At 34.5% G+C, this 16188-nt stretch overlaps 1 protein-coding gene across 1 annotated transcript in view; it reads right to left on the reverse strand.

Annotated features, from left to right (window-relative positions):
- The window catches only part of LOC129231615 (cyclin-dependent kinase-like 1), a 260038-nt gene that overhangs the window by 198965 nt on the left and 44885 nt on the right, over positions 1–16188 (reverse strand). Inside the window, exon 6 of the mRNA XM_054865981.1 lies at positions 10410–10607. Within this exon, the coding sequence (XP_054721956.1) occupies positions 10410–10607 (198 nt within the window). The remainder of the gene's footprint in view (positions 1–10409; positions 10608–16188) is intronic.

A 16188-nucleotide genomic window follows, 5' to 3' on the forward strand; every position in this document is an offset into this window, starting at 1 on the left:
GTGTGCGACTTGTCCCCCACCCCTCCCGCTCTTGAGCCTATTTCTTTTTTTTTTTCTTTTTTGATAAAAATTCTATGTATTTCACTTTTTTTTGTGTGTCCTAGAACGTGTGCTCCTTTTTTTTTTTTTTTTTTTTTTTGTCGACCTCAAACCTGTGCGCTTTCGGTTTTATTTCATTTTTTCTTTGCGCTTTCAAACTCACGCCTTTTGTGTCGTTGTTTTTTTTTTTTTTTGGCACCTTCGGGTTTTTTTTTTAAAATAGTAAAACAAAATCAAAATATTATCTGTTTTTATTAATATAGCCTTCGGCTTTTTTTTCTTTTTTGTGCCTTCGGTTTTTTTCTTTTTTGTGACTTCGGTTTTTTTTTCTTTTTTGTTCCTTCGGGTTTTTTTCTGCTCCCTTTTGGAGTCAAGGTTGGCGCCCACTTGAGAAGCCCAGTCTGCCCTGTTCACCCACCCCTCTTTTTCTCTCCCCGAAATACAGAAGGGGATTATGGGGTAAAGTGAAATAATTATGTTTACGTACTTATTTCAAAGTAAACAAATTGAAAATTGGCCCTGAAAATTACAGTACATGAAGAAAGAACAATGTATTTTTAATAAAACTTGCATTGAAACATTTTTCTTATTTTTGACCAAATTTATACCTTCCGAAAAAGGTGGAAAACTTTCATTTCTTTTTTTCATGAGGCAAAGGAAAAAAATAAAGATTTTCTTAAATGAAACATTTTCTTTTCGATTGTTAAAGATATTTTTAATCAAATAAATGATTTAATAAAAAATGAGTTAATAAATGAAAATGAAAAGAAAGAATAAACGAATAAATTTACAAATAATAAGTTAATATGTGAAGAAAGTAAATGGATGAATATATATATGGGAATTATTAAACGAACGAATGTAAATGAAATAATTTATGAATGAATACGTAAGTGATATGATAGAGGATTGAATACGTAAATGAAATGAACTATTTCACTTGGCCCCACCCGCTTTGTCCCGCATGCACTTGACAAAGCGTTTAAAATACGAATAAGCTTAATATTAAACTAATAAATACCTGAATATTAGTAGGTTTCATTTAATATTTCAAATCTTAAAAACAATAACTTTATGACTTAATAATGACACAAATAATTTTTGATTCTAAACAAAATATCACAATATGAATATCAATTTTTGAAAATTAATTGTGCTATCATATTCCTTGGTTTTCAGAGGTAATTTTTCCTTGAATTGAAAAGGCTACACGCCTTATAACATAGTTAAATCACAACTAGGTAACTGGCTCTAAAAGAAGAGTAACTATTTCACTTTACCTCACTCTTTCATTTTATCCCGCTCTTTCACTTCGCCCCGCACTCCCCAACTATAAAATTTTCATCTTATTTGATATTAAAATAATGTTTGTTGTCGCCAAGTTTTATTTCGCATTAGAAAAATTTACATTACATTTAATATATTGTCTATAGATGACTTACTTTGAAGATAGAAATTATAGTGTTTCAGATTATTGCAACGTACAATACATTTAGATTTTGGTGCGGGGGGGGGGGGATGAAAAAAAAACTACCCGAAAATATCTTCTGACTATGGACTTGACTTGCCATTTGTTACATTGTTTGTCTAGAGCTGGAGACAATAAAAAAGCATCGTTTGCGAAATTGCGATATGTTTGAAGTCATAAATCTTATTAAATCATAATGTACAAGTAAATGAGAAGTATTTGCTTTCGAAAATGTAAGTTGCAAACAATATATTTATTTAAAAATGAAAAAAAAAAAACTGCACGCTTACTTATTATTCTGTTTTTATGTTTTAGAAAGAAATAATATCCCCCAAATGAAAAATAATCCAAAGTTGTTAACTTTTCTTTCTTTCTTAGAATTTGTTATCTATTTGTGGTCAACAACCGTATTTTCTTTCTTCTTTTTTTTTTCTTTTTCAAATTTGTGAGAGACGATAGTTTTTTTACCACCATGATGTCCAAAAACTGAAAACATGAATTAATTTTCTACTTATTTTCTTTTATTATTATTATTTCTTCGTTTTTTATATGTTATACATGAGAGACGCAAAAGGAAGGTGAAAGGATAATCTTACGTTTTTTGAAAGCTGTTGATGTAAATTTTCTGTAAAATGAACGTATTTTTATTATCATAATCGTATTTCACTTGAAATAAAAGCAAACAAGACTGAGGCGGAATTAAATCGGACGCATTTTTGACAGTTCATCAATGAAATCAATTAGTAGCATTTTCTCCTGCTTGTACGTTCCTGAATACAAACGACCACTGATGACAGAGAGCACACGCACATTACCATAAACCGATTCTTTCTCTTTCTGTACAGCGGCAGACACAAATGTTCCCTTTCCCCCTACAGAGGAAAGGGAACTCCGTAGATTTTCCCTACCTAGTAAAATTGAGAAACGGCTAAGTTTTTAACATTAGGATTCGTCCTGCCCCTAGACGCTTGTGCCAAAACAAGCGTCTAGGTTGTTCAAAGTTGTGGGAAAGCAGTACTTCACAATGCATGGAACACTTGCAATCAAGTCAGGACAACTGAATGCATTTGCTCCCAAAAATGTGTTAAAGCTCATCTCAGTCGTCCCCCTGCATTGTAATATGTTATCTAGGGCGAAAATTTATCTCGAATGTTGGAGGGAATCCAGAGCATACTCAAAAAATTGAACTATTCAACACATAATATATTCTGTCTTAAAATAAAGTGGTGATTAGATGAAATTTTGAAAATTCGGCTACGATATTCTTATTGCACTTTTATGCGATTATCACTCGATTTTTTTTTTCATACTAGAACTGATTTTCTGCTCTTATCTGAAGAAGTCTGGTTTCCTTAGTCAATTCAAATGTTTACTTTTTTTTTCTTAAAATTTTTAGTGTTCTTATAGAACTCGTTTTGCATTTTTGCTCTTTGAACTAACACAAGAGTGCTCTTTCTCCCGAATTTAACGTATCATTTTCTCTCATTTAATTTTTTTTTCGCTGTGCCCAAATTTCTTCAATGTTGTTAATGCTACTTCTTCCCGCTTATTACGTTTCTCTATTCACTACACTCCTGCTTTTAACGTTTTACCACTAAAAAATATGCCCCAACTAGATCAAGATGATCAGTACATTTCTTTCGGAACCAGAAACCCGGTTTTAGCTGTTTTTCTCAACTTACTGCGAAGATTGACTGACATTGTGTCTTTTAGGCTGTTCGCTATTTCAGTAGAAATTCGTGATAAAATTGGCTCTTGGGACCAGCTCCAAAAAAATAAAAAATAAAAAAATTTTCGTCACATTGTAATAGCAAATAATGAATGCTAAAGCAATAAATTGCATACTTTAGCAGATGAATGTGTATAGAAGCACTTGCATTAAGTAAGTTGGAGCTAAGTTACATATATTTATGAAAAAGTATTTTTCGTCAAAGATGAAAATATTGCTCTTCCGCACATTCACGAGAAATCAACTGAACACAGAAATTCGAGATTGTTTCCTCCTGAATAGGGGAAGGCGGGGGCAATTTGAAACGGTTTTAATCTTATTTGAGAGGGGGAACCCCGTAGCATAAGAAGTGGTGAGCCATCCCACTTTCGGGCAATAGGCATCCCTACTTCACTGATACTTTTTTTTTTTTTGAGTTATAACGCTGGCCATTGAAACTTGACCCCCCTTACAAACATTTCTGGACCCGCCCCTGCTTAAGAGCTATTCAAATTCAGCTTATTAGAACGCTGATAACGTTTTGAATTTTTGAGATATTGAACTGAAATTTTATTATGAGTTGGAAAATCTAGTTGGGGCTTTGATAATGAAAGTTATAAATTGATATGTTTCGCCAATGCGCAGAGAAAAATTAATTGCTTTAAACGTTCATATTTCATCAAATTTTCAACATGTTACCTTCAAATTTTCATATTATACTTCTCTTGTCAAGTTTTCTGAAAGTTGGTAAGCTTTGATGGAAAACTTTACGCGTTATGAGCCAAAAACCTTCATTATTTGAAGGTTCGTTTGATTGAATTCGTAGTTCCGAAAGAAATGCTTATATCTTCATGAATATCAGTGATATTTTCTCGAAAGAACGTAAAATAATTGTACATAATAAGGTTTCTGAAATTCACAGATTATTCTCAGCTATTAACGATGATCAAAAGACATTTTTGTTTGCCTCAATTTGTTGCCGGTCCCCTAAATACATGGGTGATATGACATTTAATGGAAATGACCGTTTATGTGACAAAAGTTATAAAACAATTGGTTTTTTATTTCTCGAGAAATCCTTTGAAATGTGAATTTTTGAAAGTGTCGCAATACTTTTGGTCATATACACTGTAAAAACGATTCAGAAACGTTCCTGGAAAATAATGGGCAGTTGATGTGCCCAATTTCTGTCAGTAACATATCTTGCACAATCCAGGAACGTTTTCCGCTAAAAATCAGCAACCTTCCTGACATTATTTTGGAAGCATACTGAAAAATTCAGAAATCTTCCCGTTTAAGGCAGTCGTGTCTCTGAAAATTTAGAATGATCTTAAAAAGTCATATTATAACAGATTGGCATCTTCCTGATTTATCAACATGGCCAAAGCTGAGCCAGAATTGCTTGTAAGTAACGAAAATTTTACTCGCCTGCAATTCTCGCAAAGCTACGTTGTCCATACTTATTCGCTTCCATTGGAAGTTTAAATTAGCATGGACGAACCGTTACTGAACGAAAGCCGATACACTTGATAAATACACTCAGTCAATCTTTAAACTGGGAGCTAAACATTCGTACAATTTGTAGCAATTCAGGAAACTTTTTTGACGATGAAACTTGATTTTTCCAGGAAGTGGATAAAAACCATTAAAATACCGAGATGTGACACGGAAATACCCAGTAACGTTTCGGAATTTTTTTTACAGTGTGGTGTATTAGTATCTTCAAAATAGGTAAGCTAATATTCTTATTTAAAAATACATAAAAAAAAAACATTTTTTGTAGTCTCAACTGTAATAAGTTATAACTAAAAGCCTCGGTTAATGGTTACGTTAAAATAAAAAAAGATAGATAGAACCTCGATAACTCGACACTTAGCTCGAGCATCCTGGTAACATTACGCAGTTGTTTCCCTTGCTAGTACAAAGCTGTGTTTATATAGGTTGCAAAAACAAAGGTTGCTCTATACAATGTTTACAGAAATTCACTAAGTCGAATACTATTTAAACCAGAGTCTACAACTTAAGGCACGCGACCCGTATGCGGTCCTCCCCATTGTAAAAACATCCGGCCTTTAAAAAGGGATTTCAAAGTGGTGTAAATCAGAAGCAGATATTAGGACTGAAAGGGGGGAGGGCAAAAAAAAAAAAGCAAAACGACTACTGAAAACCGTAGGATTTTTAGCGGCAGAGAAAAAATGAAAGTAAAAAAAGGAGAAAAAAAGGTACAAAATTTAGCTAAGGCTGGTTTTGAATGAGTAGTAGTTGATATAAATCTAACAGCGTAACTTATGTTTTTTAAAGATTTCTATGAATTATGTACACAACAACTTTCCCCAAAGAAGCACTTAGACATGAATTAGACTGATAGTATTATTTACTTCAAAGTATTTTGAGATGTCACAAACACTTGGTAATAATTTCAATAAGCAAGTATTGCCTCTTTAAGTAAAACAATTGATTTACTAATATCTAAACAATGAATACATAAATTAAGTTACTGCTTGCGTTAATTAATGTTTCGTAAGCAGATATACAAAGCAAAACAAATAATTATGATCTGAAAATGTTGACACCTCTGTTTGTTTTTTTTTATATATAATTTCTAACTTTGGTTCCAAAATTAGTAAATAAAATAAATAAATGAACCATAAAAAGTGCCCCCCCCCCCTCCCCTTCAAATTGCCACTACTGGTGTAAATGCTTATCTCGAAATACGAATAATACAAATTACTTTATGCTTTTCTATTAATACTTTATTTTCCAAATATGAAATTAAAATGTCTTTAAATAGCATCAAAGCTTCTATTATTTGCAAATTACTCGTTTTCATCACCATCATCCTACTCGTAGTATATAACGCTTTGATTTTCAGTCATTGATTTGACATGCTCCACAAGCTGTAGATCAGTGCAGTCCATTAAGTTTGTGTTCGCATCGTAATGAAGCACATTTTGTTTTGCAGGAACAGCGAATCATGTTTAATAGATGGTTTAGGGAAGTTTTAAGAACACAAAGTATTGGATAGTACGAGTTATTTTTAACGTACCAGCCCCAATAATCTGGTTTGAGTTTGCCTTCACAAGTTTTCCAGATATTTATCTGTAAGTATGTTCGGTAGCTATGGTATTTCGTGGACGAATCAGAGGGCCGATTGGACCTTATTCACGGTTTGGCAACGGTCCCATCAGCTGTCCGTCTGCGGGTATTTTGACCAATTACGTAGTGTCAGTAGTGCTAAAAAAACTCGTTTTATTTAAGGATTATTGGACTTCATGCGCATAATGAACATGTTTAGGGCTTAAAAAGACTTACGAATGCATGGAAAATGCTGAGAAACGGGAAAAATAAAAAGAGAATTCGAGTTTTCACCATGTTTGTGATACGGAACCAAAGAGGCTTAAACCCATGAAAATACGATAATAAAGAGAGTATTTCGTATCAAATAAATCGTTCATCATTCTTTTACAGCGTTTCTTAGTTAAAAACGTAAAAAGCCTCCCATTTTTAAATAGAAAGAAGAGTTTATAAGCCACACAAAAGCAAGTGTTATTATAAGCTGTATGTGCCGAATTTTCGTCTGCTACAGTTCCCACAATGCTCTGCAGTGAGGGGTTTTACCCGCAGTGACGTCAGGTGAATACTGTCCTTTTAAATGCTCCACCTTTTGAAGTCCCCTGCCGCAGTTTGAAGTCCCTTGAGTAAGATATTAACAGACATTACTACATGAGAGTAACTACAATTTACAAAAGAATTTGGAGGACATGTTTAATGTTACTTTAAACGTACTTTATTTTTAAATATAAGTATATACTGAAAAAATTTCTTTCGTTTAGCACCGGCACATAATGCACTTTTCCTGCATTTCCGCAAGAGTTATTTCGCGCTCGTTTAAAATAACTCATAATATCTACTTATTTCATTGGTTCTTTTGAGAAGTTCAAAAGAACCTTGCGAGAATACAGCGTATACAACGAGATTTGAATAACATTCGAGACATCATTGAATTTATATATATATATAAGTAGTTAATTATTACTAAAACTGGCAGTTGCTTCAAATCACTACCCTGTAAGACTAAAATTGATTTAATGCTTGTTAGAAATGATGGATTGCAACTCAAATTTTATTTCACTAAATTTGCAATAGTTGCTTATAACCCCAATACTGAAATTACTCTCAAATAATGGTGCTAATGTCATAAAAGCACAAGCTTTCTAGTTACATCTATTGCACATACAGTCAATCATAGGCTGATGTTTCTTTAGAATTATAATTGCTTCTTCTACGCGTAATTAATTTCAATTTATTCAAAAATATTTTATGGTAACTTTCATAACTTATTATGGTTTTTTAAATAATATTCGTGGCATGTATGTGTACTCTGATTCTGCCATTGTGCCTTTGAAATAGATATTAACTATTGTTTTATATCTTCTTCTACTAGATGTCACTACTATACCGTACCACACCTGCAATTTAGTGTCATTCATTCGAAATAACATCAGTCAATGAGTCAATACTATATCTGTATTAAAGTTTTCAAAGACAGTTAACGCCGTGCTATCGCTTTCCCACGGCATTCGTTAATCGCGAGGATTTAAAGCGCCATCTAGTGTACACTAGACTAAATTTTTTCTTTTATGTGCTGCGGAACCAACATTTGAAATCACATACGAATGCGAGTTTTTACGAAATGGAGCTGATTTCTAAAATGAAAATGGAGGCTCATTAGTTCAGTTAGAGCGTCGTTTCCCAACCGGTGGTTCGCGAACCCCTGAGGGTTCACGAGAGGTACGAAGGGGGTTGGCGAAAATAATATTGTTATGGCGGAAATTTAACTTTTTTGTTTGAGATGAAGTTTAAGTTCAAGCGTTTTCCCTTCGTCATTTATTCATTTGTCTCTTGCACATTCGATACTTTTTGGATACAAATGTTAGAACATAAGCTGAGACTCTATTTTGTAAATTAAAAGAATTAAGTCTGTCATTTCAAGGAACATGTTTTCACTCTTTCCGCTGAGCATGATAGAATTAAGCCCGTGCCGAAAAAATTCAAAATTTGAACGCAATGTATTTAGATGACAGCAGCAGTTTTCTCCGTCGATAGAAGAGTTCAATCGAACTTGATGGAGACATTAAATGGAGCATATGCGAGCGTTTGAACTATTTTTACTTAGTTTTCTATGTTTACTTTCTTTATCATTTGAGTGCGACGAAGAGTTGTCGCTCTTCTCTTGTGCTTCACCTGAAATTCAAGTGATACAAAAGTGCAATGGCGCTGCTGTCAGTTGCTGCAGTGAGATACGTCGTGTCGTAAAATATTTTACGGAATTAAAATATGAAAATTTGCGTTCCATGTAAAAAAAGAACTCACGAAATTCGAGCAGGAAAACTCTCTTTTAATAAGTGAGCACACAAATATGTTTGTTGGTAAAATTTACCGTTTTTGAAAAAGTTATAGTTAATTGCAGACGTTTCTCCTATTTTTAAAAAATAATATAAAATAAAAATAACCATGCATTTTTTTCCGCATTTTACCATAAGGAAAAGAAAATTCTTCAGTACTAAAACGATTAATGTACACATTGTATTCCTATCAAACAACTAGATTTTTCTGAAAGAAAAACGACCATTTTGTTAATCTGAGACATTTTCTCTAAAAGATTTTTTCAAATCATTCTTTGATTGACTAATTTAGCGTTACGAATAAACGCACTGTTGTGGTACAAAAAAACATTTTAAATTTTATCACCTATTTGGGCAAAGTTTCCGTGGGAAAAATGAATTTCAGGATGTAGAGATAAAGGCAGAAGGAAATTAAATGCCGAACCCCTAATGTAAGACTGAGACTGTCAGACGAGACATTTGAGGCAAACTTTGAAATTCTTTTTCCACAACCATTCCATTAAGGATTTTTTCTAAGTGAACTGAAAGAAATCTCAAAGAATTTATCACTTTGTTTGTTTCGTTGTATTTGTTTTGTAATAATGTTTTAGCTATTATTTCAGCTTGTTGCAATGTTTGTTGTTCTATATTTTGCGATTTTTTTTTTTTTGTTTTTTTGTTTTTAAAATAAATAAATAAATAATTACTGTGTGGGGGGAGGGGGAGTGCTTGTCACTTAGTACTTACTGCGCAAGTAGTTCGCTAAACTTGTACAGATTTTGACGAAAAAAATGTCGTTTTAATGATTTAACATACAATCTAAACTTATTGCCGTATTCTGAACTATAGTTCTGTTGCCATTAAAACTAGGGAATATATTTATTTTTAAATGATAAAGGCATATATCTGTACTCAAAGCCAGAAGGACGCAAGTCACATAATTTTACAGGAGAGGGAGAAAAACATTTTTCTGGCGCACGCAAAGGGTAGAACGCGCACCCCTTTACCCCTGGTAAAATATTGAAAATGATTTACTTTCAAGAATTACGTTCACATGGCTCGATGCGGTATGGACTTCTACATACAATGTACTAATAAACTAAAAATCGCAATGTTTGGACTTACGTCCTTCTGGCTCTGAGGTACAGATATTTCATTGTAGTTCGATATTTTATTAGGCATTGCTTTTATGTACAGCATCACAAGATGGATGCCCGTTACTTCAGCTCGTGCTAACAACGGGAGGGCGTGGGATCAATTCCCCCATGAGCCAAAAATGGTCGTTTTTGAATTCGAACCTAACCTATTTCTCAGAACAACGAGCAAAACCCGTAGACTGAATCGGAGTCGAAAAGAAATAGAGAAAGGCGAATTAAGAAAGGATAAAAGGGAGAGAGAGTGAAGCTTTCAAATCTTGAAGTAAGGATCTTTAGTTACGTGACATATTTTAAAGCAAAGTATTAAAATAAATCTGTTTTCTTTCACTCGGGAGGTTTCACGTGAAACGTGCCTCTTATTCGTATTCGTCGTAGTTGAACCATGTGATTTGGGATATTTGCCTCAGCGTTTCCTAAGCCAATGACTGGACTTGCTCCCTCCAGTTACAAATTTCTGCTCTAAAAGTAAAGTCGATCTTTTTTGTAAGTTGATCATGCGTCTAAGTTGACCACCTTTGTCAGGAAAAATTAGTCATACATCACACATATCCACCTCTGTAAGTTGACCACCTGTCAACGTGGAGCACTAAAGTAAGCACTTCAAGTGGTCAACTTACACAGGTTTCACTATATTAAGTTATTATTACACTTACCAAGAGTTTTTCGAATGAGATACAGCTGGTCTACGTCCGACTTTCCGGGCCAAAGTGCTTCTCCTCTCATAAGCTCGCCAGTGACACACCCAATCGCCCACACGTCCACAGCAGGACCGTATTGAGTCTCTCCAACCAGAAGCTCTGGTGCCCTATACCATCGCGTCGCAACGTAGTCCGTATAGTTATCCCCAGGACCTAAAAGGTACCAAAGACTTTCATCTTCATTTGAGTAAGTCTCCTAAGTGAGATACAGTTGAAACCCAGTGCAACATGGAGACATACTTTTTTTAAAATTTACAGAATTCATAAAAAAAAACTCTTTAAAAATTCTTTTTAAAGATTTTGTATTTATATTTTATTTATTTATTTATTTATTTATTTTTTGTCTCTATAACATCAATTTCAGTGACATTTTAATAAAATATAACAGGACTTATGTGTATTGAATTGTTACGTATTGTAGCTGTCACGTTCCTGCTCTAAAGCACATACAAAAATTGGTACAAATTCTAGATTCTTAATAACAATTCAGTCAATATTTGGTTTTCGTAAGAAAACAATGCTAGTCTTGTGATAAAAAACACTTTTGGTTTTAAAATAATAGAGCAAAGGAGGTGATGTTTCTCCACTTTCTCCTGCAACATAGTTTGCTTCAGCTCCTTTTTACTTCCTTTTACAAAAAAGGAAGTATTGCAATCGCCAAAAAAATTTTCACTCAAAAATCGACCTTAATTTCCATTTTGCTAGCCTCCGAATGAATGTTGAGTTTTCTCTACTCGACCACACGACCTTAGAACGTATAGACGCCCCAAATATCCGTTTTGAAGATTCCCGAGTTAATTACAACGAGTTTTCTCGTGACGTCTGTATGTACGTATGTGCGTATGTGTGTTTGTGAATATGTATGTCGCATAACTCAAGAACGGTATGTCCTAGAAAGTTGAAATTTGGTACGTAGACTCCTAGTGGTGTCTAGTTGTGCACCTTCTCTTTTTGGTTGCATTCAGATGTTTCTGCAAGGGTCTTTCGCACCTTTTTGCTGGGAAATCATTGTTAATTTCGATAGAATTTGGCGGACACTTGGCGATGTATCGCCAGTCTTTTGGTCGCCAAATTTTGTCGCCAACTTGGCGATCAATTTGGCGATGTTTTTTTTTTTAAATCTGGTTTCGATTTGGCCACTGATGGTGACATTTAGATATTTATCACATTAAAATTGCAAATAATGGGGAAATAACATTAAATTGGTGCAAAAGAAAGTCAGCTCGTTATAATATCTTATGCAATATTGGTTGGAGATGCCTATGCCTTATGCATCATGAAAGATAATATATTTCTTCATATATTTCTATGCAGAACACCTAACCGGCAAAAAGAGGAGCTCCCCCCTCCTCTTGCACCGTGGTCTTCAATTATGCTAATATCATATCTTTTATCACGTTTAGTATAAAATACTTAACAGGTCTTACTCTCATTACAGTATTATCTCATAACTGTATAAAGTATTTACTTAACGAATCAAGCAAGCTAGGGTCGTAGCTCCCTAGGGTAATGACACTAGGCTGCTCTGACCCCTGCTCGCTTCGCTCTCCAATCCCCATTTGCCACCTACGGTCGCTCAATGCCCGGCGGGCGAAAATTGATGATTTTACTGCCTTTTTCCCCTGGATGTCCTGTACTGCCGTGCTAAGCACAAATGTCGTATTTGCACTTTTTATCGAAATTAAGCCCATCAGGTCGTGTGTGTCACCCTTTGTACAGTCTCTCAAAGAAGTAAACAAACAATAAGACAAATCAAAAATTTTAAAATTTACACTTTCTCGCCGACATTAATTTCCAAAACATCCGTTCCAAAAATTTCTATGAAAATAAATCCCAGGGGAACCTTTAGAAAACTGTGGGCTCCGAAAGTGGCCCCCAAGTTACAGTTTTGAAATTTTGTAATAAAAAAAATGAAATTTATTTCACAAAGAAAATTTGAATTAGATAAGGGCGAAAATTTGCGTAATAGAATTCAGCAAAACAGAAAATCGTCAAAACTAAACTATGGTCGCCTTTGGCTCACCTACCGTTTACAATAAGCGTTATTTTCTAAATGAAAAATTATCTTTATTGCACCCAGGACAAGCTTTTTCTTTAACTGATTTGAAGTAAACAACATACGGTGCTGTAAAACAGTATACAGTCGATAGCCCAAAATGTTTACAAATGTAAAAAAATAATGAAATTTTCGATAACGCAAATTAAATTCTCATTTGATTGATCAACATCAAAATAATATGCATAAACTTTGTTTAGAAAAACCGAAGAGGGATCATAAATAATGATAATTTCTTATTTCCAATGAAAAACAACATGGAAAACTTATAAAGCTGAAGATTCTTGCCTCCCTTAGCATAAAGCCAGACATGCGAAAGCTGGTCGCCATTAAGTTTAGTTAAACGGTATTAGGTGCATTCACTTTGTATTTGGTGTGTTTAGTATAATGGCAGGATGAAAAAAAGTTAAGCGATGGCCAACAAATAAAAATATTAATATTAAATGAAGTTGGAATGTCTGACTCCAATAATACAAAAAAAAAAAAAAAAAAAAAAAAGAAAAGAAAGAAAAAAGGAAGGTCAAAGGCTGCAGTAAACATTTTCTTCAGAAATCCCAAAGATAACGTAAGTAAGCTGCGTACTGGACTCAATATCCTTAATTGAAAGGCAATAAAGACAGTCGAAAGCTAAGGACAAATAAGGTCGTCTGCTCTAATTCAAGAGCAGTTTCAATGGCTATGTTCAATCCGAAAGGTAAGAGATGATTTAAGCAGCAATCCCACATTTCGAGTTTAGCAGCAATCCCTCAGATCAATTTAAAGAAAAAAAGAAAATCCCCTGTTTATAAGCACCACAAAAATGCTCGCTTAGACTTTGCCTGAAACCATTTAACTGAAGACACAAATTGGGAGAGATATTGCCTTTTCCGATGAAAGTAAATTTAATTTCGATGTACCCGATGGTTATGACTATTTTTGACATGATTTACGGCAAGAACCTCATATATTATTTAAAGTGTCAATATGAAGGTGGCACGGTAAACATTCGGGTTGCATTCGCTGCCTGTGGAAACATTCCAATTATTTTCATTTACAATAAAAGGGATTCAATTATTAGCGAGGTATCTTTGGAGATAATTTATTACCCATTGCTCCTCTAATAACTTCAGGAGACTTGAGATTTCAGTTGGAAGACGCTTCCGTCCATGTTTCGAAGTCAACTAAATTTTGGCTGGAAGCTAACCAGGTGAAATGCCTTCAGTGGCCAGCTCTTAGCCCGGTCTGAATTTAATCGAAAATCTTTGGAGAGTTTAGCCCAAAATTTTTACATAAACGGAAGATTTGATGAATGCTATTAAAAATTTCCTAATGCAAGTACTTTGTGTGAGATTCGATGAACAAGACACTAGTTACTTACAGTCGTCCAAAAAGGATCTTACATTGATTACTGATGAAATACATGAAAAATTTTATAATTGTTTCCAACTTTCTTTGCAGATAATTTTTTTAAGTCTATTCACCTTTGGTCAAAGGAATTATGAATGAATTTATGCTTTTCTCCACTTCTTGTAACATAAAATATGTTTGTAGGAAATTTTATATCTTTTTATCTTTTGTTTTTTAATTATGTCAATTTTTCAAGTGGCTTCACAAATTGTTCCACAATTTCATACCGAATTCTTAGTTTTTTCCTATTTGGAAACAGGTTGTCCTTTTACACAAGACACAGCAAGAAGTATTTTGAAAAGTTTTTTTTTTTTTTCTTTTTTCGCCGATCAGTGTCAATTTTGAAAATTGAACAACGCGACTAGTGGCAGACAGGGAGTCTGTTACTGGTCCAAAAGGGTGTCTGTTACTCATGCCACATTTTTTTTGGAACCTTAGAATAGTGAAAACACCTCATTTTTTCAGCTCAGGGTGCCCCCCCCCCCTGCCTGAAAATTCTGTTACAGTGAAGAGCAGGTACAAACAGCGTTATTGGATGTAAAAAGTAATGGTATAAGTCTTGCCGCTTCAGCAAGGAAAAATAGTACCACGAGTTACACTTTTGAAGAAAGTGAAAGGGGTTTACCCTAGCAATAGCAGAATGGATCCAGACCCAGTGCTTTCAAAGGACGAGGAGAAAATACTGGTACTCTGGTTACCCTCATAATCTAAAGCAGGGTTTCCGATATTAAGAGAAGAATTTTTAGACAGTGTGCAGCTGCTGAGAAGAACCTCTTCAGATGGACCTATTGTTAAAAAAATTCATTTTCCTGGCCTGTTGGAACAGACAATAAGTACTCTAAGACCACTGATAAATATAGGAGGATTTGAACATAGTGGACTCAGTCCTTGGAATCCTAAAAAAATTAACAGATCCTTCGGTTGTAAGAAAAGCAGTACATTGGAGAAGGATATTAAACTTGAACAAAGCCAGTGCCGCCTGCCTTGTCTAGTGGTCAATGAAGTCTGAGTGTGACAGGAAGGTCCAGGTTCGAATCCCGGCTCGGGCATGGACGTACTTTCCCTCTCCTGTCCTTGTCCTTTCTTTGTGTGAATGTGTTGTTATGCTGTGAATGGTTGCCTGCCCTATAAACGAGTCCTTATGGCATGTGTGTACTGTAGAAGTCGGACTTCACACCAAATTACGGTACAGTTGGAAAAGTGAAGCAGCGCACCCTAAATTGCCAGCATCGCTGGCACACGACAACAACAACAACAAAGCCAGTTAAAAACTATTGTAAACATTATGGAGAAGTACATTCCTTCAAAAAAAGTAGCGCCGTTTAAAGCCTTCCATTCTGGGGAAATTGAAGATAAGTCCCTTTTAAACTGTGGAAATTAATTGGATCAGCATGCAAAAATTCATGGGAGGAAATAAGTAGTAAAGAGTCAAGTGCTGAAACAAGCGATTCAGGAGACGATGCTAAAATTATGGAAACCACAACGAATGCAACTGAAACGGGAAACGTTGATTCTGTTCAAGAACATCTACCATCAAACCCAACTCAAGATCAGTTACTTCTAAGAGTCATCTTAGATCCGCCCCCTAATCATCCAGTAATTGGTCAGAAGATCCAACAACCTGGAACATTCAAATCCTGTGAGACTGGTTATAGTGATAAGATCATTAGTAGTGTCTTGGGCGGTATTCCGAGCCCCTTCAAGAAGAAGAGTGCCATCCAGCTTGGAGTTCAGATGGAGGTGAAGAATTATGAAGAATACTGATTACCTAGATATTTTTACTTTTGCATAGTTTAGTAAACAGGCTGTTAGGCAAGTTGCCTTCCTACTTATATTACAAGTAAAATATTTCCAATTTGGAAGTTTAAATCCAGATAATTGCACGAGTTTAAATCTAATTTTTATGTGTTTTATGTTTATATGTTTTTTTTTTTTTTTTTTTTTGTTATGAAAATTTTCTAGTCGAGTAGGTACTCAATAATTGTTCGTCTGAATTTAAAAGCTTTTGTACTAGAAATAAAGAAAGTTTGCAAATTTTTAAGAGAAAAAGGGAATTTTTTCTATTACTCATCCTGTATCTTACTCATCCTTTTAGCCTGTCTGTTAGTGGGTATCATCAGATTTTTTGGTGTCTGTTACTGGGGTTCGGAGCTTTCTTCGAAATTCCGCAAATAAAAATAGAATTGACTAATTCAGAGGATCTAGAAGTAGCCAAACGTTAGATGAGATGATGTTGCATGGGAGAAAAATAGTTTTAAAAATCTAAATACACTTAAAGGGTCAGAAAATTGG

This window comes from Uloborus diversus, chromosome 10 (assembly GCF_026930045.1).
Source record: "Uloborus diversus isolate 005 chromosome 10, Udiv.v.3.1, whole genome shotgun sequence".
NCBI lineage: Eukaryota > Metazoa > Arthropoda > Arachnida > Araneae > Uloboridae > Uloborus > Uloborus diversus.